Raw genomic sequence first — 25914 nt, 5'->3', positions numbered from 1 at the left:
TCCGATTTGGATTCCTTTTATTTCCTTTTCTTCTCTGATTGCTGTGGCTAAAACTTCCAAAATTATGTTGAATAAGAGTGGTGACAGTGGGCAACCTTGTCTTGTTCCTGATCTTAGTGGAAATGCTTTCAGTTTTTCAACATTGAGGACGATGTTGCCTGTGGGTTTGTCATATATGGCCTTTATTATGTTGAGGAAAGTTCCCTCTATGCCTACATTCTACAGGGTTTTTATCATAAATGGGTGTTGAATTTTGTCAAAAGCTTGTTCTGCATCTATTGAGATGATCATATGGTTTTTCTCCTTCAATTTGTTAATATGGCATATCACGTTGATTAATTTGCGTATATTGAAAAATCCTTTCATTCCTGGAATAAACCCCCCTTGATCATGGTGTATGATCCGTTTAATGTGCTATTGGATTCTGTTTGCTAGTATTTTGTTGAGGATTTTTGTATCTATGTTCATCAGTGATATTGGCCTGTAGTTTTCTTTGTTTGTGACATCCTTGTCTGGTTTTGGTATCAGGGTGATGGTGGCCTCGTTGAATGAGTTTGGGAGTGTTCCTCCCTCTGCTATATTTTGGAAGAGTTTGAGAAGGATAGGTGTTAGCTCTTCTCTAAATGTTTGATAGAATTCGCCTGTGAAGCCATTTGGTCCTGGGCTTTTGTTTGTTGGAAGATTTTTAATCACAGTTTCAACTTCAGTGCTTGTGATTGGTCTGTTCATATTTTCTATTTCTTCCTGAATCAGTCTTGGCAGGTTGTGCTTTTCTAAGAATTTGTCCATTTCTTCCAGGTTGTCCATTATTGGCATAGAGTTGCTTTTAGTAATCTCTCATGATCTTTTGTATTTCTGCAGTGTCAGTTGTTATTTCTCCTTTTTCATTTCTATTTCTATTGATTTGAGTCTTCTCCTTTTTTTCTTGACGAGTCTGGCTAATGGTTTATCAATTTTGTTTATCTTCTCAAAGAACCAGCTTTTAGTTTTATTGATCTTTGCTATCGTTTCCTTCATTTCTTTTTCATTTATTTCTGATCTGATCTTTATGATTTCTTTCCTTCTGCTAACTTTGGGGTTTTTTTTTTGTTCTTCTTTCTCTAATTGCTTTAGGTGCAAGGTTAGGTTGTTTATTCGAGATGTTTCCTGTTTCTTAAGGTAGGATTGTATTGCTATAAACCTCCCTCTTAGAACTGCTTTTGCTGCATCTCGTAGATTTTGGGTCATTGTGTCTCCATTGTCATTTGTTTCTAGATATTTTATTTCCTCTTTGATTTCTTCAGTGATCACTTTGTTATTAAGTAGTGTATTGTTTAGCCTCCATGTGTTTGTATTTTTTACAGATCTTTTCCTGTAATTGATATCTAGTCTCATAGCATTATGGCCAGAAAAGATACTTGATACAATTTCAATTTTCTTAAATTTACCAAGGCTTGATTTGTAACCCAAGATATGATCTATCCTGGAGAATGTTCCATGAGCACTAGAGAAAAATGTGTATTCTGTTGTTTTTGGATGGAATGTCCTATAAATATCAATTAAGTCCATCTTGTTTAATGTATAATTTAAAGCTTGTGTTTCCTTATTTATTTTCATTTTGGATGATCTGTCCATTGGTGAAAGTGGGGTGTTAAAGTCCCCTACTATGAATGTGTTACTGTGGATTTCCCCTTTTATGGCTGTTAGTATTTGCCTTATGTATTGAGGTGCTCCTATGTTGGGTGCATAAATATTTACAATTGTTATATCTTCTTCTTGGATCGATCCCTTGATCATTATGTAGTGGCCTTGTTTGTCTCTTCTAATAGTCTTTATTTTTAAGTCTATTTTGTCTGATATGAGAATTGCTACTCCAGCTTTCTTTTGGTTTCTATTTGCATGGAATATCTTTTTCCATCCCCTCACTTTCAGTCTGTATGTGTCTCTAGGTCTGAAGTGGGTCTCTTGTAGGCAGCAAATATATGGGTCTTGTTTTTGTATCCATTCAGCCAATCTCTGTCTTTTGGTGGGAGCATTTAGTCCATTTACATTTAAGGTAATTATCAACATGTATGTTCCTATTCCCATTTTCTTAATTGTTTTGGGTTTATTATTGTAGATGTTTTCCTTCTCTTGTGTTTCCTGCCTAGAGAAGTTCCTTTAGCATTTGTTGTAAAGCTGGTTTGGTGGTGCTGAACTCGCTCAGCTTTTGCTTGTCTGTAAAGGTTTTAATTTTTCTGTCAAATCTGAATGAGATCCTTGCTGGGTAGAGTAATCTTGGTTGCAGGTTTTTCTCCTTCATCACTTTAAATATGTCCTGCCAGTCCCTTCTGGCTTGCAGAGTTTCTGCTGAAAGATCAGCTGTTAACCTTATGGGGATTCCCTTGTGTGTTATTTGTTGTTTTTCCCTTGCTGCTTTTAATATGTTTTCTTTGTATTTAATTTTTGACGGTTTGATTAATATGTGTCTTGGCATTTTTCTCCTTGGATTTATCCTGTATGGGACTCTCTGTGCTTCCTGGACTTGATTAACTATTTCCTTTCCCATATTAGGGAAGTTTTCAACTATAATCTCTTCAAATATTTTCTCAGTCCCTTTCTTTTTCTCTTCTTCTTCTGGAACCCCTATAATTTGAATGTTGGTGCGTTTGATGTTGTCCCAGAGGTCTCTGAGACTGTCCTCAGTTCTTTTCATTCTTTTTTCTTTATTCTGCTCTGCAGTAGTTATTTCCACTATTTTATCTCCCAGGTCACTTATCCGTTCTTCTGCCTCAGTTATTCTGCTATTGATCCCTTCTAGAGTATTTTTCATTTCATTTATTGTGTTGTTCATCGTTGCTTGTTTCATCTTTACTTCTTCTAGGTCCTTGTTAAATATTTCTTGCATTTTGTCTATTCTATTTCCAGGATTTTGGATCATCTTTACTATCATTATTCTGAATTGTTTTTCAGGTAGACTGCCTATTTCCTCTTCATTTGTTAGGTCTGGTGGGTTTTTATCTTGCTCCTTCATCTGCTGTGTGTTTTTCTGTCTTCTCATTTTGCTTATCTTACTGTGTTCGGGGTCTCCTTTTTGCAGGCTGCAGGTTCGTAGTTCCCGTTGTTTTTGGTGTCTGTCCCCAATGGCTAACGTTGGTTCAGTGGGTTGTGTAGGCTTCCTGGTGGAGGGGACTAGTGCCTGTATTCTGGTAGATGCGGCTGGATCTTGTCTTTCTGGTGGGCAGGTCCACGTCGGTGGTGTGTTTTGGAGTGTCTGTGGACTTATTATGATTTTAGGCAGCCTCTCTGCTAATGGGTGGGGTTTTGTTCCTGTCTTGCTAGTTGTTTGGCATAGGATGTCCAGCACTGTAGGTTGCTGGTCGTTGAGTGAAGCTGGGTGCTGGTGTTGAGATGGAGATCTCTGGGAGATTTTCGCCATTTGATATTACGTGGAGCTGGGAGGTCTCTTGTGGACCAGTGTGCTGAACTTGGCTCTCCCTCCTCAGAGGCACAGCACTGACTCCTGGCTGCTGCACCAAGAGCCTTTCATCCACACGGCTCAGAATAAAAGGGAGAAAAAGTAGAAAGAAAGAATTAGTAGAAGTAGAAAGAAAGAAAGAAAGAAAGAATGAAAGAAAGGAGGGAGGGAGGGAGGAAGGAAGGAAGGAGGGAAGGAAGGAAAAAAGAAAGGAGATAAAGTAAAATAAAATAAAGTAAGATAAAATATAATAGTTATTAAAATAAAAAAATAATTATTAAGAGAAAAAGAAAGAAAAAAATGTAAAAGGAAACAACAACAAAAAAACCGCACGGATAGAACCCTAGGACAAATGGTGGAAGGAAAGCTATACAGACAAAATCTCACACAGAAGCATACACATACACACTCACAAAAAGAGGAAAAAGGAAAGAAAACATAAATCTTGCTCTCAAAGTCCACCTCCTCAATTTGGGATGATTCCTTGTCTAAAGGAGGGAAGGAAGGAAAGAAAGAAAGAAGCAGTAAAATAAAGTTATTTAAATAAAAAAATAATTATTAAGAAAAAAAAATTTTTAATGGATGGATAGAACCTTCGGACAAATGGTGGAAGCAAAGCTATACAGACAAAATCTCAAACAGAAGCATACACATACACACTCACAAAAAGAGGAAAAGGGGAAAAAAAATCATAAATCTTGTTCTCAAAGTCCACGTCCTTAATTGGGGATGATTCGTTGTCTATTCAGGTATTCCACAGATGCAGGTACATCAAGTTGATTGTGGAGCTTTAATCCGCTGCTCCTGAGGCTGCTGGGAGGGATTTCCCCTTCTCTTCTTTGTTCTCACAGCTCCCAGGGGCTCAGCTTTGGATTTTGCCCCGCCTCTGTGTGTAGGTCGCCGGAGGGCGTCTGTTCTTAGCTCAGACAGGACGGGGTTAAAGGAGCAGCTGTTTTGGGGTCTGTGGCTCACTCAGGCGCGGGGGAGGGAGGGGCACGGAGTGCGGGGCGGGCCTGCGGCGGCAGAGGCCGGCGTGACGTTGCACCAGCGTGAGGCGCCGGCGGCGTGACGTTGCACCAGCCTGAGGCGCGCCGTGCTTCACCCGGGGAAGTTGTCCCTGGATCCCGGGACCTTGGCAGTGGCAGGCTGCATAGGTTCCCCGGAAGCGGGGTGTGGATAGTGAGCTGTGCTCGCACATGGGCTTCTTGGTGGCGGCAGCAGCAGCCTTAGCGTCTCCTGCCCGTCTCTGGGGTCCGCGCTGTTATCCGCGGCTCGCGCCCGTCTCTGGAGCTCCTTTAAGCAGCGCTCTTAATCCCCTCTCCTCGCACACCAGGAAACAAAGAGGCAAGAAAAAGTCTCTTGCCTCTTCGGCAGGTCCAGACTTTTCCCCGGACTCCCTCCCGGCTAGCCGTGGCGCACTAACCCCTTCAAGCTGTATTCACGCCGCCAACCCCAGTCCTCTCCCTGCGCTCCGACCGAAGCCCGAGCCTCAGCTCGCAGCCCCGCCCGCCCCGGCGGGTGAGCAGACAAGTCTCCCGGGCTGGTGAGTGCAGGTTGGCCCTGATCCTCTGTGCGGGAATCTCTCCGCTTTGCCCTCCGCACCCCTGTGGCTGCGCTCTCCTCCGCAGCTCTGAAGCTTCCCCCCCTCCGCCACCCGCAGTCTCCGCCAGCGAAGGGGCTTCCTAGTGTATGGAAACCTTTTCTCCTTCACGGCTCCCTTCCATTGGTGCAGGTCCCGTCCCTGTTCTTTTGTCTCTGTTTATTCTTTTTTCTTTTTCCCTACCCAGGTACGGGGGGGGGGGGGTTTCTTGCCTTTTGGGAGGTCTGAGGTCTTCTGCCAGCGTTCAGTAGGTGTTCTGTAGGAGTTGTTCCACGTGTAGATGTATTTCTGGTGTATCTGTGAGGAGGAAGGTGATCTCCACTTCTTACTCTTATGGCATCTTCCCAGAAGCCTCCCACATCCCAGTCTTTAACCCTAATTGTGTCCTGACACCTAAGCCAGTTTACGAAGTGCACCCACCTCTGGCTTCTTAGAAGTGTCACCCCCAACACTAGGCAGAGCTTACGGTCCTAGTCTGACCACAAGCTAGGGTCCAACACTCATGCTCCAGGCCTCCCCTGGGCACAAGAGGGAGCAGCTGAGACCAAGTAGAAAGGGCTTCTCAGCCCACCGATAGTGAAGGCCTTTAAAGGGCATGTCTTCCAAGGGATGTGTCAATAATGACAACAGCTGGCATCAGCCGGGCATGACTGCTCTTAAATAAGTCTATTATGCGAAATTACAAATGCATGAAAAATCCTTAGAATAAAGGAGTTTACTTGCACCCAGAAGAAATGCACCGCTAGGATCTTATATGGCCACTTTCCTACCATCTATAACATGACTGAATTAGAATTTGACCTGCACAGAGCATTTGCTGTGTAAAACAAGGTCCACCTGGAAACACAGATCCAGGAGACGCATGGAACCAAGCAGAATCAGAATTTGAGGAACAGGTTATTTGAGTGGCCGGAGTGCTTTCAAACAATCAATTAAAGCTATTCCCATCCACAGGGTGCTAACCTCCATTGAAGACTGAGAAAAAGGGGCAACTCTGTCAGCAGTATTTAGCAGTTTTAGTTGTATAGGTCGTGATTAAGTCAATTCCAACCTCTTAGGACTGGCTGGGTAATGTTGCGGGAGTCTGGGATATTAGAAATCTGTATCTACTTTATACTTAACTCAGTACTTGTTAAATGGTCTCCCCCAGCAAGGGTAGAGCTATCTTTGAAGAACCTGAGTCTCTGTAGTGTTTTCTAGCTACTTGACATTGATTTTAAGTTAAATCTTGGCTGAAAGCAATTACTGTCATATGATGAATTGAGGCAATTTATTTATTACTTGAGAAACATCCTAGATGATGTCACTTGGAAGAATGATGGAATTATCCTTCTCAAGTAATCCATTATCAACCAGATCTAGTGAGGGAGGCACTGTTCTGAGGTGTCGGGGAGGTAGTCAACAATTTTTAAAAATTAGTCATCGTGAGATCAAAGAAAGAATATTGGAAATAAAGCAGAAAACAGTCCCCTAACCTTGAGCTTGTTTGTCTCCCTGTGGGATTATATGGAATGCTTTGATTGCTAAATATCAAGAAAGATATTACAGAGAAAGCCCAGAGATTAATAATAAAACTAAACTCAATGTGTGAAGGGCTTGGAGGTGGTGGTTGAGGTACAAGGAAAGTGAAAAGGATGAGGGAACTTAAGTTAAAAAGGTCAAGTTTAAATATCATTTGAGCAAAGTCTATAATTTGGCCCATATAACAAGATTCACATGACATGTTCATCAATCCCTTAGGTATTAGAATGTGATATATTGGTGGGAGGGCATGAGGGGTGATAATCTTCAAGAGAAGCAGGTATGAAATAAAACTGCATGATAACAGCAGGTGGCAAACTCAGCAGGGACAGCAGTAAATACAAAGACGCCTTAGTCTGGCTGATCAAGATAAGATTCTAGATCCCGTAAGGATGCCCTAAAGAACCAGTCTGATTCTTTCTTCCAGATTTTTTAGGAAAGACAACCAGATTTCTTTGTTGAACAATCCCTTCCCCTATTTATTGAAGAAGTGGCAGAATAGTATAGTGGTTTAAAGAGAATAAAGTCTGTACCAGACTGCCAGGGTTCAAACCCCATCTCTGCCACTTGCTCCTGTTATAGTCTCTCTGAGCCTCAGTCTCCCCATCTCTGAAATGGGTATAATTATAGAACCTGCTTTGTAGGGCTGTAGTGATGATTAAACGGGATAGCATATGGGAAGGGCTTAACATGGCAGCCTGGCTTGTAGTAAAATCTCCAAATGTGTTTAAACTCTATTATTAATAATACGGCTGTTTCACATGCAGTCAGGTATCCTGACTCTGCTGTTGCCATCTTCTGGATACAGTTTAACACCTGGTTGTCCTGAAAGCCAGTCACAATTTCTGCAGCTTGGGCTTGACTTTGTTGCAGTGAAGACACAGTACTGGACATTCCTCCTGATGTACAAGTCCAGACACCTCTCAAAAGTGGCTGTGAGGTGCACCTAGCATCATTTGTTCATAGGAAGCTCATGCTGGCCCTTGGCCCATTTGGCCTCACATCCATCCCTTGCTTTCCCTCTGCTGTGCAGGTAACCCCCGTAGGCTGTGTTTCCTGGGCCCCATGTCAGCTGGTGTCTGGGTGTGGCCAATAGGAGACAGGAATTGTAGCATGAGAGGAAGGAGAAACCTTCTCTCTCTTGGCCTCAGGCCCCTTCTTTGGCAGTGACTGTGTCCCCTCTGTGGCTCCAGTTCTCCCATAGGTCTACTGGAGTTCCAGCTTCTGTTGGGTGGCCCCGACCTCTAGGCTCTGTTGAACCTTTGTCTCTCTAGTCTGGGCTGGGTAACGGCTCCTGAGGTTGCTACCCACTGGGTTGCCTCACCATCCTCTCCTGACCCCTGGGTACCAATTCTCTAGTAAATTTGCTCCATTTTAAATGTTTGGAACAGTTTCCCTTTTTCTGGTTGGATGCTGACTGACGTGGAGCCTGGGCTGCTAGTAATGAGTCCCTCCTTTAGTAAATGGTGAGGAAAAAAATCTAATTTAATCATCCAGTCTATATTTTTTCCTGTATCAACATCACACTTCCATGTGTGAAATATATGGAATTTACATTTTTCCATTAAGAAAAAAAAAAGGTCAACAACAGCATTTGTTTCTCCCAGGCTTCTCGCACCCCTCCTGTTCGCTACAGTTTCAGTCTTCAAAGACTGCCAAAGTAGTTCATGATCACAATTACAAATGCTCTCAGTGCCTTGGGATGCAATTTGTAAAGTCTGGAGGCTTGAATCTAATGAAGTATCCAGATGCTTTCCTACCAACTTCTTTCCTATCTTGGACTTCAATTCCATCTTAAAAATAGCCTACCACTCTGAGAATTCACTTCCAGGGAAAGCAAGAAGGGATATGGTGCATACCTGACTTTAGAGGAGCCAGAGACTTGCCCAGCTTCCTCATCTTCTCCCTGGTGCCTCCTCATGGCAAAACTCCCCAATACTCAGAGATACCTGCAATGTTCAAAACCTTCACTGGCATAGAGGTAGCAGCTCAGAGTCAGGATTTCGGAGGTTTTCTCTACTGGGTGCCAGACGCATGTAAAGCCAAAGTAAAGACGGAAAAACTCTTCAACAAAAGAAGTCATTAAATAGATGGGCATAAACGACCAGCACGGTAGATGTGGGGATAAATGCCCTTGGATAGCTAAGAGGCAACTGTGTGTTTGAAAGACTATAGCTTTTAGGAATTGTGTCCCCGAGAGCCAGCTTCCTTTCTTTGTCATCAGCAATGATCACCAGCATGGGTTATGCGGCCGCTGGGATTTGCTTGGTTTTAACAGTTACAATTAGATGTTCTTTATCTGCAACTTCTATTTTTGCGCCATTATCTTTACAGGGGAAATTCTCTGAAGTAAAGCTATAGAATTAGGGTTGTAGCCAGTGAGAGTACTTTGAGAAATAATTATTAATGCCTTGTTGTCAAATTATGTTATTTGCCATTAAGTCATCCAGACAGAAGCCTGATACCGGCCTTGCCTATAGGAGGAAAGACAAGTGCATCACTCGGGGGTCTCTGCCTGCCTTCGTCCTAAGGTTTGGATGAACCTGGGCAGCAGGTTGCCAGGAGGCAGCACCCACGGTGCACCCACATTTGACAGACACATGAAACCCTGCTACCACCTGGAACCAGTTCCAAGGTCGTGCCATCATTATGCCACATACGTGAGCAGATTCTCAGAGTTTATTAAGCGTTTTTACCTCCGTTTTTACATTTGATCCCTAGGAAAGCCCTGTGTACTTGTCATTTACTCCCTATTTTACAAATGAGGATATCAAGTCACATTGTGGTTAACAGCTTTGATCAAGGTCACACAACTAGTTAGGGGTGGAGTCTGGGTGCAAGCTCATATATTTCTAATTTGAAACCCATTGCTTTTGACCAATCTCATAAAACCATAGCATCTCATCATCAAAAGGGTGTAAAAGGGCACGTAGTCCCTTCTGCTTGCTGGGGAGCACAGTGAGTGCCCAGACAGTGCATTTCATCGTTGTCGACACATTCTCCTGCCTTTGTGGGTAACTTGGGGGTTTGGGGGGTAGAGCCCCACTGGAGTTCCATGGATCTAAGGATGACAGGGAGAATTTCTCTCACTCAGAGCATGGGTATCACTGTAATAAAGGGATGCTGGGTTGAGGTGGAAGGTAGGATCAATAAGCCGAGAAGAAAGGTCAGCATCTCATGAAAGTGAGGCATTGAGGGCTTGGCTAAGCATCCAGGAAGCCCAGGAGGTGAGAACCGGTGGAGACAGAGTGAGCAGTCTGAAACAGGACTTGGGAACCACGAGTGCTTTCGTGCTCCTCGCGACATCATAACACTGTGTCCAAAAGGGCTGGGCTTTAGCCTCATCTGGGTGGCATTTCCACATTAAAACCTTTCCTTGTGCTGGCCCCTAATCTACTCTTGTCACTCCTACCGGTTTGTATTAGCTCTGCTCTTTAAAATTAAAGGGACCAAATCTATTCCGTCTTCCACAATGGCCTTTCAACATTTTTAAGGCAAGAATTCAGTCTCATATGAATCTTTCCCTTCTCTAGGCCAAAAAAGTCCCGATTCTGACTGTCACTCCTCCAAAGTCAATGATGTCTGGACTTTCACGTGCACCAGAATCACCTAGAGACCTTGTAAAATGCAGGAGCTGATTCAGCAGATCTGGTGTGGAGACCGAGAGTCTGCATTTGTAATAAGTTCCCAGATGATGTTGATGCTTCTGGTCATTGGACCACACTTTGAGTGGCAAGCCTCTTGGCCTGTCTTCACCCTGAAGGTCCTCTCAGGGGTTGGAGTCCACACATGAACAAGCCTCACCAGAGTGGTCTGACTAGTGCAGAGAAGAACAGAGCAGCATTGTCCTTATTGGGTCTCAGGAGTCCCTGGGGAATATAAACCGGGATGGTTGTTTGGTACCATAGGAGAAGACTGGAGGTTGAGGGGGGAACACAGTACCTGGGCCCCATATATTGAGGAAGAGAGGCAGGCTTCAAAAGACTAAGAGCCCTGCCTTGGATGCCAGGTTTCCATATGCAACAGTCGATAGGTAGCACGTTGAAAGCCAGATGTGCACTCTGGGCTGGAGCTAGGAGGCGACTAGATTCTAAGCCACCATAGCTTTCGTGCAAAGAGTCAAGGGCAGGGGGCAGCAGCAGCTGCTTTGTGAGAACTGTCCCAACCTTTGGGAGTACTCAGAGCATGGAAGGCACAGCTGGCTGGGGTATAAGGCTGGGCATGCAACCTCGTCTTGGAAACAGCAGTCTCCTGTCATTGCAGACTGAGTTCACAAGATTATTTTTGATGACTGCATCGCACAGGGGACTCAGGTAGAGCCTTGAAGCTACTCCAAATGGATAAATGTACCACCTGGTGCCTACTCGCTAGTTCTGATTTACTTGGACTGTTCTTAGGTTGGCTCCCAGTGGAGGGCAGAGGTGAAGAGGATGCATGCAAATCCCCCCCTTTCTCTCCATTCTCAGACTTCTAGTTCCTGCTTAGTAGACAGACGTCACCCAGGGCCAGAGACAGAGCTTTTTAGGGACCGGGGACTGATACTATGTTTAAAACTCTCATGAAAAGGGTGGGTTTAGGGCAAAAGTAATGCAGTTACCATATTACTAATGGGCTTCCAGACCCCTTGGATTTCCAGTCAGATGGCCAACTCTCTAGGTGGACCCAGGGCTGGCATTTCCTTAACAGTAGCGCCATCAAGGACAGTTCATTGTAATGATAAGGGGGTGAGCCTTGCACACAGAATCCCAGCTCACCAGTTATATGGCTTTGGACAGGTCACTTCACCCATTTGTAAAGTTTCCTAATCTAAATAAAAGGGAAAATAAAAGTAGCATCTTCTGTGTCAAGTTTTGTGAGGATTAAATGACTTCATATATGAAAAGGGCTTATTAGCACATTTTTTGGCGCTCAGTAACGCATTGATACGTTTAGGCTAAATTTTAAAAAGTAGTAGTAATTGAGCTTCTGTTTGATGAGGTGCTCAGTACCTGCCTGAAAGAGCTGGTTGCATTGCTAGGAGGCCCCATCATTAGCGAACCCTGATGTGCTTCCCTGTAAGTCCTGTTGCAGGTTCTCATCTGCACTTACGACATGAGCCCCATGGACAAGCTCCTGACTGCAGCAGGAGAAGGACTAGCCCATCTGTCTCTGCCCCTCTCTTCTTCCTCTCCGACGTAGGAGCCACACGTCAGTGCTATCTGGCCTTTGGTCCCAGAGCCAGTTCAACACCTGTGTCACCTTTGAACACTGTCAGCACACTTCCGTTAGGAACAGAGGCACACATCTCTCGTGGCTAAAGCCAATGCCCTTAAAAGGATGCTGAAGTACAGGTAGAATTTACCACGTCCCAGGGCAATCCCTATATCTGGAATCTAGTTGGACCAACCTAGCATGGCTCCTCCTAATAACCTCACTGTACAGGGTCTGGAATTTCACCTGGGATGCCTGTTTGCTGAACTCATGGAATTTGTCTAAACTGCTGGACTGTGGCCTTTCAGATGGCCTCTCTGAATGTCTAGGATGTTCCTCTGTGACCCTCCGGCGTGTTCCACTGTTGGTTCATGGTGATCACTGAAGGGTCTTCTGTTTAGGAACATCTTGCAGTTTACCTGGGAGAGGTTTTCTAATACTCATCCAAGATCTTCCCTTTCCTTTGGGTAGGGAGCTTGGTTCTATCCTAGGAGTAGCATTTCACACAGCTGGTTACTCCTTCCCTTGAAGCACTGTCTTCCCCTGGCTCTGGGACACTACACTCTCCTGGGTATTTTCTTCCGTGTCTGGACACTCCTTCTCTGTCTCCTGTGCAGGCTTATCTTCCTCTTCACACTCATTAAATACTACAGACCCTCAAGTCTCTATCTAGGCCTGCTTTTTCATCCACTCTTTTTTTTTTAATTTTTTTAAACATCTTTATTACAGTATAATTGCTTTACAATGGTGTGTTAGTTTCTGCTTTATAACAAAGCGAATCAGTTATACATATGTCCCCATATCTCTTCCCTCTTGCATCTCCCTCCCTCCCACACTCCCTATCCCACCCCTCTAGGTGGTCACAAAGCACCGAGCTGATCTCCCTGTGCTATGCGGCTGCTTCCCACTAGCTATCTACCTTACGTTTGGTAGTATATGTAAGTCCATGCCACTCTCTCATTTTGTCCCAGCTTACCCTTCCCCCTCCCCATATCCTCAAGTCCATTCTCTAATAGGTCTGCCTCTTTATTCTCGTCTTGCCCCTAGGTTCTTTGTGACCATTTTTTTTTTTTTTTTTTTTTAGATTCCATATACATGTGTTAGCATACGGTATTTGTTTTTCTCTTTCTCACTTACTTCACTCTGTATGACAGTCTCTAGGTCCATCCACCTCAATACAAATAACTCAGTTTCATTCCTTTTATCACTGAGTACTATTCCATTGTATATATGTCCCACATCTTCTTTACCCATTCATCTGTTGATGGACACTTAGGTTGCTTCCATGTCCTGGCTATTGTAAATAGAGCTGCAATGAACATTTTGGTACATGACTCTTTTTGAATTATGGTTTTCTGAGGGTAAATGCCCAGTAGTGGGATTGCTGGGTTGTACGGTAGTTCTACTTTTAGATTTTTAAGGAATGTCCATACTGTTCTCCTTAGTGGCTGTATCAATTTACATTCCCACCAACAGTGCAAAAGGGTTCCCTTTTCTCCACACCCTCTCCAGCATTTATTGTTTCTAGATTTTTTTTTTTTTTTTTTTTTTGCGGTACACAGGCCTCTCACTGCTGTGGCCCCTCCGATTGTGGAGCACAGGCTCCAGATATGCAGGCTCAGCGGCCATGGCTCACGGGCCCAGCCGCTCCGCGGCATGCAGGACGCTCCCAGACCGGGGCACAAACCCATGTCCCCTGCATCGGCAGGCGGACTCTCAACCACTGCGCCACCAGGGAAGCCCTGTTTCTAGATTTTGTGATGATGGCCATTCTGACTGGTGTGAGATGATACCTCATTGTAGTTTTGATTTGCCTTTCTCTAATGATTAATGATGTCGAGCATTCTTTCATGTGTCTGTTGGCAATCTGTATATCTTCTTTGGAGAAATGTCTGTTTAGGTCTTCTGCACATTTTTGGATTGGGTTGTTTGTTTTTTTAATATTGAGCTGCATGAGCTGCCTGAAAATTTTGGAGATTAATCCTTTGTAAGTTGCTTCATTTACAAATATTTTCTCCCATTCTGAGGGTTGTCTTTTCGTCGTTTTTATGGTTTCGTTTGCTGTGTAATAGCTTTTAAGTTTCATTACGTCCCATTTGTTTATTTTTGTTTTTATTTCCATTTCTCTAGGAGGTGGGTCAAAAAGGATCTTGCTGTGATTTATGTCATAGAGTGTTCTGCCTATGTTTTCCTCTAAGAGTTTGATGGTGTCTGGCCTTACATTTAGGTCTTTAATCCATTTTGAGCTTATTTTTGTGTATGGTGTTAGGGAGTGTTGTAATTTCATTCTTTTCCATGTAGCTGTCCAGTTTTCCCAGCACCACTTATCGAAGAGGCTGTCTTTACTCCACTGTATGATCTTGCCTCCTTTATCAAAGATAAGGTGATCATATGTGCGTGGGTTTACCTCTGGGCTTTCTATCCTGTTCCATTGATCTATCTTTCTGTTTTTGTGCCAGTACTGTCTTGATTACTGTAGCTTTGTAGTATAGTGTGAAGTCAGTGGGCCTGATTCCTCCAGCTCCGTTTTTCTTTCTCAAGATTGCTTTGGCTGTTTAGGCTCTTTTGTCTTTCCATACAGATTCTGAAATTTTTTGTTCTAGTTCTGTGAAAATGCCAGTGGTAGTTTGATAGGGATTGCATTGAATCTGTAGATTGCCTTGGGTAGTAGAGTCATTTTCACAATGTTGATTCTTCCAATCCAAGAACATGGTATATCTCTCCAACTATTTGTATCATCTTTAATTTCTTTCATCAGTGTCTTATAATTTTCTGCATACAGGTCTTTTGTCTCCTTAGGTAGGTTTATTCCTAGTTATTTTATTCTTTTTGTTGCAATGGTAAATGGGAGTGTTTTCTTAATTTCACTTTCAGATTTTTCATCATTAGTGTATAGGAATGCAAGAGATTTCTGTGCATTAATTTTGTATCCTGCTACTTTACCAAAGTCATTGATTAGCTCTAGTAGTTTTCTGGTAGCATCTTTAGGGTTCTCTATGTATAGTATCATGTCATCTGCAAACAGTGATAACTTTACTTCTTCTTTTCCAATTTGAATTCCTTTTATTTCCTTTTCTTCTCTGATTGCTAGTGGCTAAAACCTCCAAAAGTATGTTCAATAAGAGTGGTAGAGTGGGCAACCTTGTCTTGTTCCTGATCTTAGTGGAAATGGTTTCAGTTTTTCACCATTGAGGACAATGTTGGCTGTGGGTTTGTCCAATATGGCCTTTATTATGTTGAGGAAAGCTCCCTCTATGCCTACTTTCTAGAGGATTTTTATCATAAATGGGTGTTGAATTTTGTCAAAAGCTTGTTCTGCATCTATTGAGATGATCATATGGTTTTTCTCCTTCAATTTGTTAATATGGTGTATCATGTTGATTGATTTGTGTATATTGAAGAAGCCTTGCATTCCGAGATAAACCCCACTTGATCATAGTGTATGATCCTTTTAATGTGCTGTTAGATTGTTTGCTAGTATTTTGTTGAGGATTTTTGCATCTATGTTCATCAGTGATATTGGCCTGTAGTTTTCTTTCTTTGTGACATCTTTGTCTGGTTTTGGTATCAGAGTGATGGTGGCCTCGTAGAATGAGTTTCGGAGTGTTCCTCCCTCTGCTATATGTTGGAAGAGTTTGAGAAGGATAGGTGTTAGCTCTTCTCTAAATGTTTGATAGAATTCACCTGTGAAGCCGACTGGTCCTGGGCTTTTGTTTGTTGGAAGATTTGTAATCACAGTTTCAATTTCAGTGCTTGTGGTTGCTCTGTTCATATTTTCTATGTCTTCCTAGCTCTGTCTCGGAAGGTTGTGCATTTCTAAGAATTTGTCCATTTCTTCAAGGTTGTCCATTTTATTGGCATAGAGTTGCTTGTAGTAATATCTCATGATCCTTTGTAGTTCTGCAGTGTCAGTTGTTACTTCTCCTTTTTCATTTCTATTTCTATTGATTTGAGTCTTCTCCCTTTTTTTCTTGATAAGTCTGGCTAATGGGGTATCAATTTTATCTTCTCAAAGAACCAGCTTTTAGTTTTATTGATCTTTGCTATCGTTTCCTTCATTTCTTTTTCATTTATTTCTGATGTGATCTTTATGATTTCTTTCCTTCTGCTAACTTTGGTGTTTCTTTGTCCTTCTTTCTCTAATTGCTTTAGGTGTAAGGTTAGGTTCTTTATTTGAGATGTTTCCTGTTTCTTAAGGTAGGATTGTATTGCTATAAACTTCCCTCTTAGAACTGCTTTTGCTGCGTTCCATAGGTTTTGGGTCGTCGTGTTTTCATTGACATTTGTTTCTAGGTATGTTTTGATTTCCTCTTTGATTTCTTCAGTGATCTCTTGGTTAAGTAGTGTGTTGTTTAGCCTCCATGTGTTTGTATTTTTTACAGATCTTTTCCTGTAATTGATATCTAGTCTCATAGCATTGTGGTCGGAAACGATACTTGATATGATTTCAATTTTTTTTAATTTACCAAGGCTTGATTTGTGACCCAAGATATGATCTACCCTGGAAAATGTCCCATGAGCACTTGAGAAGGATGTGTATTCCGTTGTTTTTGGATGGAACGTCCTATAAATATCAATGAAGTCCATCTTGTTTAATGTAGCATTTAAAGCTTGTGTCTCCTTATTTATTTTCATTTTGGATGATCTGTCTGTTGGTGAAAGTGGGGTGTTTAAGTCCCCTACTATGATTGTGTTACTGTCAATTTCCCCTTTTTTGGCTGCTAGTATTTGCCTTATGTATTGAGGTGCTCCTATGTTGGGTGCATAAATATTTACAATTGTTACATCTTCTTCTTGGATCGATCTCTTGATCATTATGTAGTGTCCTTCTTTGTCTCTTGTAATACTCTTTTTTTTTAAGTCTATTTTGTCTGATATGAGAATTGCTACTCCAGCTTTGTTTTGATTTCCATTTGCATGGAATATCTTTTTCCATCCCCTCACTTTCAGTCTGTATGTGTCCCTAGGTCTGAAGTGGGTCTCTCGTAGACAGTATATATATGGGTCTTCTTTTTGTATCCATTCAGCCAATCTATGTCTTTTGGTTGGAGCATTTAATCTATTTACATTTAAGGTAATTATCGATATGTATGTTCCTATTACCATTTTCTTAATTGTTTTGGGTTTATTATTGTAGGTGTTTTCCTTCTCTTGTGTTTCCTGCCTAGAGAAGTTCCTTTAGCATTTGTTGTAAAGCTGGTTTGGTGGTGCTGAATTCTCTTAGCTTTTGCTTGTCTGTAAAGGTTTTAATTTCTCCATCAAGTCTAAATGAGATCCTTGCTGGGTAGAGTAATCTTGGTTGTAGGTTTTTCTCCTTCATCACTTTAAATATGTCCTGCCACTCCCTTCTGGCTGAAAGATCAGCTGTTAACCTTATGGGGATTCCATTGTGTTATTTGTTGTTTTTCCCTTACTGCTTTTAATAATTGTTCTTTGTATTTAATTTTTGATACTTTAATTAACATGTGTCTTGGTGTGTTTCTCCTTGGATTTATCCTGTATGGGACTCCCTGTGCTTCCTGGACTTGATTAACTATTTCCTTTCCTGTATTAAGGAAGTTTTCAACTATAATCTATTCAATATTTTCTCAGTCACTTTCTTTTTCTCTTCTTCTTCTGGGACCCCTATAATTTGAATGTTGGTGCGTTTACTGTTGTCCCAGAGGTCTCTTAGACTGTCCTTGATCCTTTTCATTCTCTTTTCTTTATTCTGCTCTGCAGTAGTTATTTCCACTATTTTATCTTCCAGGTCACTTATCCGTTCTTCTGCCTCAGTTATTCTGCTATTGATCCCTTCTAGAGAATTTTTAATTTCATTTATTTTGTTTTTCATCACTGTTTGCTCTTTAGTTCTTCTAGGTCCTTGTTAAACGTTTCTTGTATTTTCTCTATTCTATTTCCAAGATTTCAGATCATCTTTACTATCATTACTCTGAATTCTTTTTTAGGTAGACTGCCTATTTCCTCTTCATTTGTTTGGTCTGGTGGGTTTTTGCCTTGCTCCTTCATCTGCTGTGTTTTTTTCTGTCTTCTCATTTTGATTAACTTAACTGTGTTTGGGGTCTCCTTTTCGCAGCCTGCAGGTTCGTTGTACCTGTTGGTTTTGGTGTCTGTCCCCAGTGGCTAAGTTTGGTTCAGTGGGTTGTGTAGGCTTCTTGGTGGAGTGGACTAGTGCCTATGTTCTGGTGGATGAGGCTGGATCTTTTCTTTCTGGTGGGAAGGTCCACATCTGGTGGTGTTTTTTTGGGTGTTTGTGGACTTAAGATTTTAGGCAGCCTCTCTGCTAATGGGTGGGGTTTGGTTCCTGTCTTGCTAGTTGTTTGGCATAGGGTGTCCAGCACTGTAGGTTGCTGGTCGTTGAGTGAAGCTGGGTGTTGGTGTTGAGATGGAGATCTCTGGGAGATTTTCGCCATTTGATATTACGTGGAGCTGGGAGGTCTCTTGTGGACCAGTGTCCTGAACTTGCTTTCCCACCTCAGTGGCACAGCCCTAATGCCTGGCTGGAGCACCAAGAGCCAGTCCTCCACACGGCTCAGAATAAAAGGGAGGAAAAAAAGAAAGAAGATAAAATTAAATTAAATTAAAATAAAGTAAAATAAAATAGTTATTAAAATAAAAAATAATAATTAAGAAAAAAATTTTTAAGTAATAAAAAAACGGACAGACAGAACCCTAGGACAAATAGTAAAAGCAAAACTATATAGACAAAATCACACACAGGAGCATACACATACACACTCACAAAAAACAGAAAAAGGGAAAGGAATTTATATATCGTTGCTCCCAAAGTCCACCTACTCAATTTGGGATGATTCCTTGTCTATTCAGGTATTCCACAGATGCAGGTACATCAAGTTGATTGTGGAGCTTTAATCCGCTGCCCCTGAGGCAGCTGGGAGGGATTTCCCTTTCTCTTCTTTGTTCGCACAGCTGCCGGGGCTCAGCTTTGGATTTGGCCCCGCCTCTGCGCCTAGGTCGCAGGAGGGCGTCTGTTCTTAGCTCAGACAGGACGGGGTTAAAGGAGCCGCTGATTCGGGGGCAGCAGCAGAGGCCCGCGTGACGTTGCACCAGCCTGAGGCGCGCCGTGCTTCTCCCGGGGAAGTTGTCCCTGGATCCCGGGACCCTGGCAGTGGCGGGCTGCACAGGCTCCCCGGAAGCGGGGTGTGGATAGTGAGCTGTGCTTGCAGACGGGCTTCTTGGTGGCGGCAGCAGCAGCCTTAGCGTCTCATGCCCGTCTCTGGGGTCCGTGCTGGCAGCCGTGGCTCACGCCCGTCTCTGGAGCTCCTTTAAGCGGCACTCTTAATCCCCTCTCCTCGCGCACCAGGAAACAAAGAGGTAAGAAAAAGTCTCTTGCCTCTTCGGCAGCTCCAGACTTTTCCCCGGACTCCCTCCCGGCTAGCCGTGGCGCACTAACCCCCTGCAGGCTGTGTTCACGCCGCCAACCCCAGTCCTCTCCCTGTGCTCGGACCGAAGCCGAGCCTCAGCTCCCATCCCCGCCCGCCCCGGCGGGGGAGCAGACAAGCCTCTCGGGCTGGTGAGTGCCGGTCGGCCCTGATCCTCTGTGCGGGAATCTCTCCGCTTTGCCCTCCGCACCCCTGTGGCTGCGCTCTCCGCCGCGGCTCCGAAGCTTCCCCCCTCCGCCACCCGCAGTCTCCGCCCGCGAAGGGGCTTCTAGTGTGTGGAAACCGTTCCTCCTTCACAGCTCCCTCCCACTGGTGCAGGTCTTGCCCCTGTTCTTTTGTCTCTGTTTATTCTTTCTTCTTTTTCCCTACCCAGGTACGTGGGGGGTTTCTTGCCTTTTGGGAGGTCTGAGGTTTTCTGCCAGCGTTCAGTAGGTGTTCTGTAGGAGTTGTTCCACGTGTAGATGTATTTCTGGTGTATCTGTGGGGAGGAAGGTGATCTCCGCGTCTTACTCTTCCGCCATCTTGAAGGGCCTCCTCTTCCACTCTTCGTTCTTTCTCTGGATGACTTCATCAGCCCCCATGCTTCAGATACCATCTATGTGCATGTGAGTCACACAGTTTTACTTCCAGCTTAGGCCGCCTTTAAGAGCTTCAGACCTGCATTTTTAACTGCCTACTTTTCTAGAGTATCTTACAAGCTCTAATTGCCCCAAACACATATTTTCCTTCTAACTCTATTCCTTTTTAATTGTTTCTTGAACCTTTAAGTATCACCGTTATCCACCTTGTTACGGTCACCCTCAAGAATTCAGTTCTCTTTCCCTTATGCCCTGTATCCCGTCCATCAACCAGTTTTATTTATATCTATTTCAGGTAATTATCTCTTTTATTGCATCTTTCCATCTTCACGGCCATCACCTGAGTTCAATCAACTATTATCTCCCATCTGGATGACTATAATAGTTTCAAAATGCATCTCTCCAATCCACTCTGGCTTCTCAAAGAAACTGGAACAGTCCGTTGGAAATACAAATCTGACCATATCGTACCTCTATGAACAGCACTTAAACGACTCCCTGTGTTTCTTGGGGTATAAAACAAAAGCTCACACTGTGGCCTATAATGTCCTGCATGGACTGGCCCCTGCTGCCCTCGCCAGCTGCTCTCACCATGCTCTCCCTGCCTTCTCGCCCTCATCACGCCACAGTTCTTTCATATCTTGAATGCAGGCTCCTTGCCTCCATCAGACGGCTTTAGCCAGTGCTGTTGCCCATGCCGCCACTGTGTGCTTTTCTCGTGGTGCTCTATTTGCCTAGTTATAACCTGTCCTCCCTTGGAGCCCACCCCATGGGCCACTTCCTCCCGGAAGTGATTCATTTCCCAATTATGTGTCATGTGCCTTTCTATTGACAGAGTTGAAAGCTTCCTCTTATTGATTCTTTATTAATTCTGCTCCCTCAACCCCACTCACAGCTCATTGTAGGCTCTTCGAGGGCAGGGACTGTGCCTGTTTTGCTCACCATTGTGTTACTAAATGCCCAGCATACAGTGGGTACTTGTGATTATTCACGGAAGGAATGCAGTGTGACTCTCATTAGAACAAGCTAAGAACAGCGTTCCCAGGGTAACAGGATCCTCTCCATGGCTTTGCCTTTGTGCCCCCAGTCTCTAGAACAGGATCTCCTAGCAGGCGTTAAGTAAAGTTCAGCCATTACTACATCAGTGAGTGAATGCTCCAGAGCCAGCACTTCCTCCAAAGCCAAGTAAAAAAGACTCTGACACTATTCAGGAAGTTATGGTCTGAGGTGCTCAGCCTCCTTTATGCTTAGTCATGTTCTGTGTCTGGGGGACTAGACATATCTCAGAAATCTTGTCTCCAAACGTGAAAATGGGGGCTACTCGGGACTTGCCTGCACTCTGGAATGTGAGACCCGCCTTCCTATGAGGTTGGCCAACTCCGCCAGGAATTCTTTGGCTGTAAACAGGCAGAGCCTGCTCAGACCATCCTGCGATTTGATGAGCTGGGTTTGTCTCTAGCTGGTGAGGGAACCTGAATAAAATCCCTTATTTGTAAGTCCTTCCAGGAGAAGGATCTCTGACCCTGTTGATAGCATAGTTGGGCACACAGAACAGGGATGCCTAGTAGCAAATTAATGAGTGCTTGAATGAATAAATGAAGCAAACGACGGTGGTCCACTAGCCTTTCTGCCGTTCAACCATCATCTGTAAACCAGCAATGGGGAGGAGGGAGGCCTGTGCTAGACACTGGCTTTAGAGAGACGACTAGGACGCCCTCTCTGCTCTTGAAGACTTGCCGTTCCCACTAGGGAGACTTGGCTAAGTGAACCCAGTTTTTCTAAGTTACAAGAGAGTCTGGGGAAAGTGCTGTGGTAAAGGAAACACTTGACGCTGTTAATCAGGAAGAGGGGATGTGCCGGAGGACTGGTCTGAAACATCCCTGAGTTTGGAGAATCAAAATCATAGCTTATGGGCATTAGCATCCCTTCAACTCAGCTGGGTTCTGTGAACACATGGCTGAAGAAAAGGAGAAACTCAGTCTGGTTTCATGAGAACAAATGTGTGTGGGCAGAGATGTCATCCCTTCAGCTAAACATTAAACCACCACAGATGTTAAGGGGACACCAATTAAGAGCCAGATCCTGTGCTAACATGAGGAAACAAAGATAAAGGATGCTTCCTCTTGCCCCCGAGGAGCTTGCAGACCACTGGCGGAGACAGATGGGGAAACAAATCACTAATAACATCAGCACATTGAGATCTGTACCAAGTGGTACAGAGTGTTATCAGAATTTGGAGAAGAGAGAGAGGAATGCTCCTGGGGCAACCAGGGAAGGTGGTGTCACTGGTCATGGATGAGCTGATTCTGATGTGGTAGAAAAGTAGGGATGGGTCAGAGAAAGGATGCTTTGGATTTAAGCTGCCTCACATGAACATGGGATCATTGGGAAGAATTCACGGAGATGCTGGTCCAGGACCACACTCTAGAAGGCTCACACAGGTTCCTGGGATGAGAAGTTGCCTCTGTCCCTGGTGCACTGCATGAAGAGGCCGGGCTTAGGCATTCTTTGGCTCCTTACTTTTGCTATGGCATTAGCCAAGTGGTTGTCTGGGAGGAGAAGGATTGAGGGACTAGAGGACATGAAAGTTGAATTCAAGGCTTCTGACTTTTGAGACCTAGACTTACAGAAAACCTGTGTAATCCTGGCCCTGAACTTTATCAGCCATGTGACTTTTAGCAAGCTCCCTTTGTTTTCTCATCTATAAAATGGGAAAATCAATATATACTTTAGGGAATATTTGCAAGGATTGGCCAAGCCGGATCCACAAAACGGCCCAGCACAGGGCAGAGGGTATAGTAAGTGCCCAGTTCTCAGTGTTCCTTGATGTGGACTCGAGTCAGTGTGTTAGTAGCTGGCAGAGCACGTAGCATCAGCATGAAATCCAAAAATGGAGTTAGCAGATATAAGCATTTTCTGAACCCAAGGCAATTCCCTTTAATCCCCACCATTTGTTTCCTATAAGGCACAAAATTTAAAAGTTATGTTTTTATCTTTAAAAATCCAGTGCTTTTCATTGTGTTACCCTTATACAAAGCTGTTGTTTTCGCCATTTACCTGAAAGAATTAATTAGGATTTGGAATAATTCCATGAACCTAAGATTCACACCATAGTTCCATTGTCTGATCCTAGGGACAAACCATTATGAGGGATAAAATTGTCTGCTTAATCTCACGGGAGGATAAGGGTTACCCTTATCCAGCATAGTGGTTGTGTAACCTTGGGCAACTCAGTTTCTCTGCATCTCAATTTCTTCCTCTACAGAAAAGGCTATAATAATAATAATTCAGTATCTCAAGGAATTAATCCTCAAAAGGGTTAAATGGGTCAATGTGTATAATGTCCTCAGCACAGTGCCTGGCATATAGTTAGTACTCAGTGAATGGAACCTGTTGTTGTTATGCTTGCGTCTAGTCACGTATGTGAGGCTTTTCAATTATCTTTCTTCTTCCCCTTTCCCTCCAAGGTGCCTCCACTCAGAATTCCAACACCGTGGAGCCAGAGAAGCAGGTGGACAACACTGTGAAGATGGCCGGCGTGGTCGCCGGCCTCCTCATGTTCATCATCATTCTCCTGGGCGTGATGCTCACCATCAAAAGACGGTGAGTTTTGGTCGCTGCCCTGCAGACCCTGTCAACCCCAGGGGGCCCCAACACTGCCATATGGCCAAGTCCGTTCTCTGCTGATGGCTTCTGAGCAGGGACCTTCTGATATAACTGTTGAGGTCCTGAAATTTGGGGCCAGCGGTGGCTCATCGTGTTGGTGTCTGAAGGGCATGTGTATCTGCTTGGCGAGCAGCCCCAAGACGGCAAGTTTCTTGTGGGGGCAGGGGTTCCTTGGAGTACCATGGGATTCCATGTGTGATGCGTCTCAGAGATAGCTGCTCTGTTGTGATCGGTCACGTCATCAAGATTACAGGGGAGCCCCGGGGACGCGGGTGAGCCCACAAATAGAGACGCAGGAAAGCAATGCGTCGTTCCTTTCACCTTCATTCATCCTTGACTTTTCTTTGGTCAAGCAGCAGCATCCCAAGGGATAGATGCAACCTCAGCATCAAAGGGATAGAGCCACCTCTGATGGTGTGACAGCCCTGGGGGAAGGCTCCTTCTTACTCCACATCCCATAGAACCTTCCCAGCTGGATTGTTGCTGCTTGTCACCTCTCAGCGGGATGTCCTCCCGGCACCTCTGGTCAGCGCGCACAGTTATCTCCTGTTGCGTGCATTGCTCATGAAAGCCAGGGTACAGGTTCTTTCCTGATCCCCCAAATTCATTACATCGGCATCTTCTGTTTATCAGACATACAGGAGGCCTGAAGACGACACAGAGGAGTTGCAGAGAGGGAGAGGAAATAGTCATTAGGGAAAGCTGAAGAATATCCGCTCTCGCTGTCCCTGGGCTACACGCTTATTCCTCCAAACAGGGGGTCCTCCTACCTTCTGTACCTTAGCCACCATGTCCCCGTGCCTATTGCCCATCTCAGTTTCAATGCCAGGATTCCAGCCTTGGTCTCCACCCTCCCACTCCCCAGACTGCCAAAGCAAACAAAACACTTACCTACATTATAATGAACTGTGCTGCAGCCTGCCCTGCCCCAATTTAAAGAGACCGTTTAGTCCATTCTTCAACAAACTACTAACTCCTCAGCCTGAAGCTCTGGGTTTGGTTACTCACAGAGTTCAGGACAAGCCCAATAATGAGGACCCGCACCTGCTTTCATCCCTAAGACAAAAACAGCTTGTGAAACTTGTTCCCACCAGAACAAAGGGACGGAATGCCCCAAAGACAAATTCCAGCTTCTACTCTAAGGAGTCCCATGAATATAAACGCATGAAGTAAACAAATGAAGACAGTGTCCTTATTTCCAGCCATCAGTTTCGCTCTACAAGTAGTCGACCTTCTTTTAGCCGTTCTGGCACCAGAATGTCTCTGTGTGTCTCATGGTTCTGTTCAGAATCAGCCAGGACCCCGTTTGACCAGGACATCTTATTGGTAGGACCTGTTCTTTCTTGACATCTTTGTTCTGTAGGATCATTCCTTTACTCAGGCTCCCAGCAGAATGACTGAAGAGTTTCGGTTCTCGTCCAGCTACTGATTTTCTGGTGGGAGCGGCTAGGGAGGAGGGAGGGTCCATGATAATATTGGGGGTCCAGAGCCCTCAGAGTCATCATCATCATCATCTATAAAGCGAGGCCACGTTTTATGTCTGTGACAAGCTAGCTGCTGTTGGATGAGGCCAAACATGAGGTTTGATTTCTCTGGGGGTGAGTGAGCACATTGCACATGTAAGATCATTGACACGTTCTCGGAGTCACAGACGCTTTAGAGACAGAGGTGAGTTTGGGCCAGTCTCCCTGAAAAAAGTAACCAATTTAAGAGAATTGCATTCCTCTTTGATGGACCCTGAATGTTCTCATTCTTCGCCACTGATTTGTAAGTCAGATATGCTCTTCCAATTTTGCTCTTTCTAAAGCCTGACTTAACCCACGTCACCATTGTCTGCGAGCTTGTGAAGAAATTTCACTTCCCTCTCAACAGCTATTTCTGAAATGTGTGACTCTGGGAGGGAGGAAAGGGCTTTCTGTTTCCAGGCTGGCAGCAAGGATAAAGTGAACCCTTTGTGTGGTTTTGTCCTCTTCTGAGTGTCTTCATCATCTCTCGCCTCTATCAAAACCATCCGTCAGACCCAACCAACAGACCTCAGGTGATCACCATTTCTTTCCAAGAGGCAAAACTCAGATGTAGTGGCAGTGGGCAGGGGGTAGGGGTGCTCATCAGTGTTTGCATATACAGTATCTTTGGGAGAAAAGAAGACGTTTTTCTGGCCTAGTTGATGGTAATATTTTACAAATAGGTATAGGGGAAGGAAAGGGAAGGAGCAGAGAGGAGGGGAGGGGAGAGGAGAGAGGAGTAGGGGATGGGTCAGAGGGAGAAAAAGAGAAATTAAACATCAGCCTGCACTCTTTCCACTACCCCACAGTGTCTTCTGATGTCTAGAGGTACCCCCACCAAAGGACAGTGAAGAGCTTAATGGGCTCCTTTCCCTCTTCTGATCCCAACCCCATATATAAATATGGGGAAAACGTCACTGGTCAGTTGAGTCTGTCACTAACTTACTTACTGCTCACCAGAATGATGTCCACAGTCACCTAAAGGGCATAGATACGAAAGGAAAAGAAACCCCCA

The 25914-nt window shown here is 44.1% G+C and overlaps 1 protein-coding gene across 1 annotated transcript in view; it reads left to right on the top strand.

Annotated features, from left to right (window-relative positions):
- Positions 1-25914, top strand: part of PTPRT (protein tyrosine phosphatase receptor type T) — a gene marked incomplete at both ends in the record, with an annotated part of 1086576 nt that overhangs the window by 903505 nt on the left and 157157 nt on the right. Inside the window, 1 exon segment of the mRNA XM_082671082.1 lies at positions 23196-23331. Coding sequence (XP_082527208.1) covers positions 23196-23331 — 136 coding nt within the window.

This window comes from Grampus griseus (genome assembly GCF_964374135.1).
Source record: "Grampus griseus genome assembly, chromosome: 14".
NCBI lineage: Eukaryota > Metazoa > Chordata > Mammalia > Artiodactyla > Delphinidae > Grampus > Grampus griseus.
This window is presented reverse-complemented; position numbering and strand designations above follow the sequence as displayed.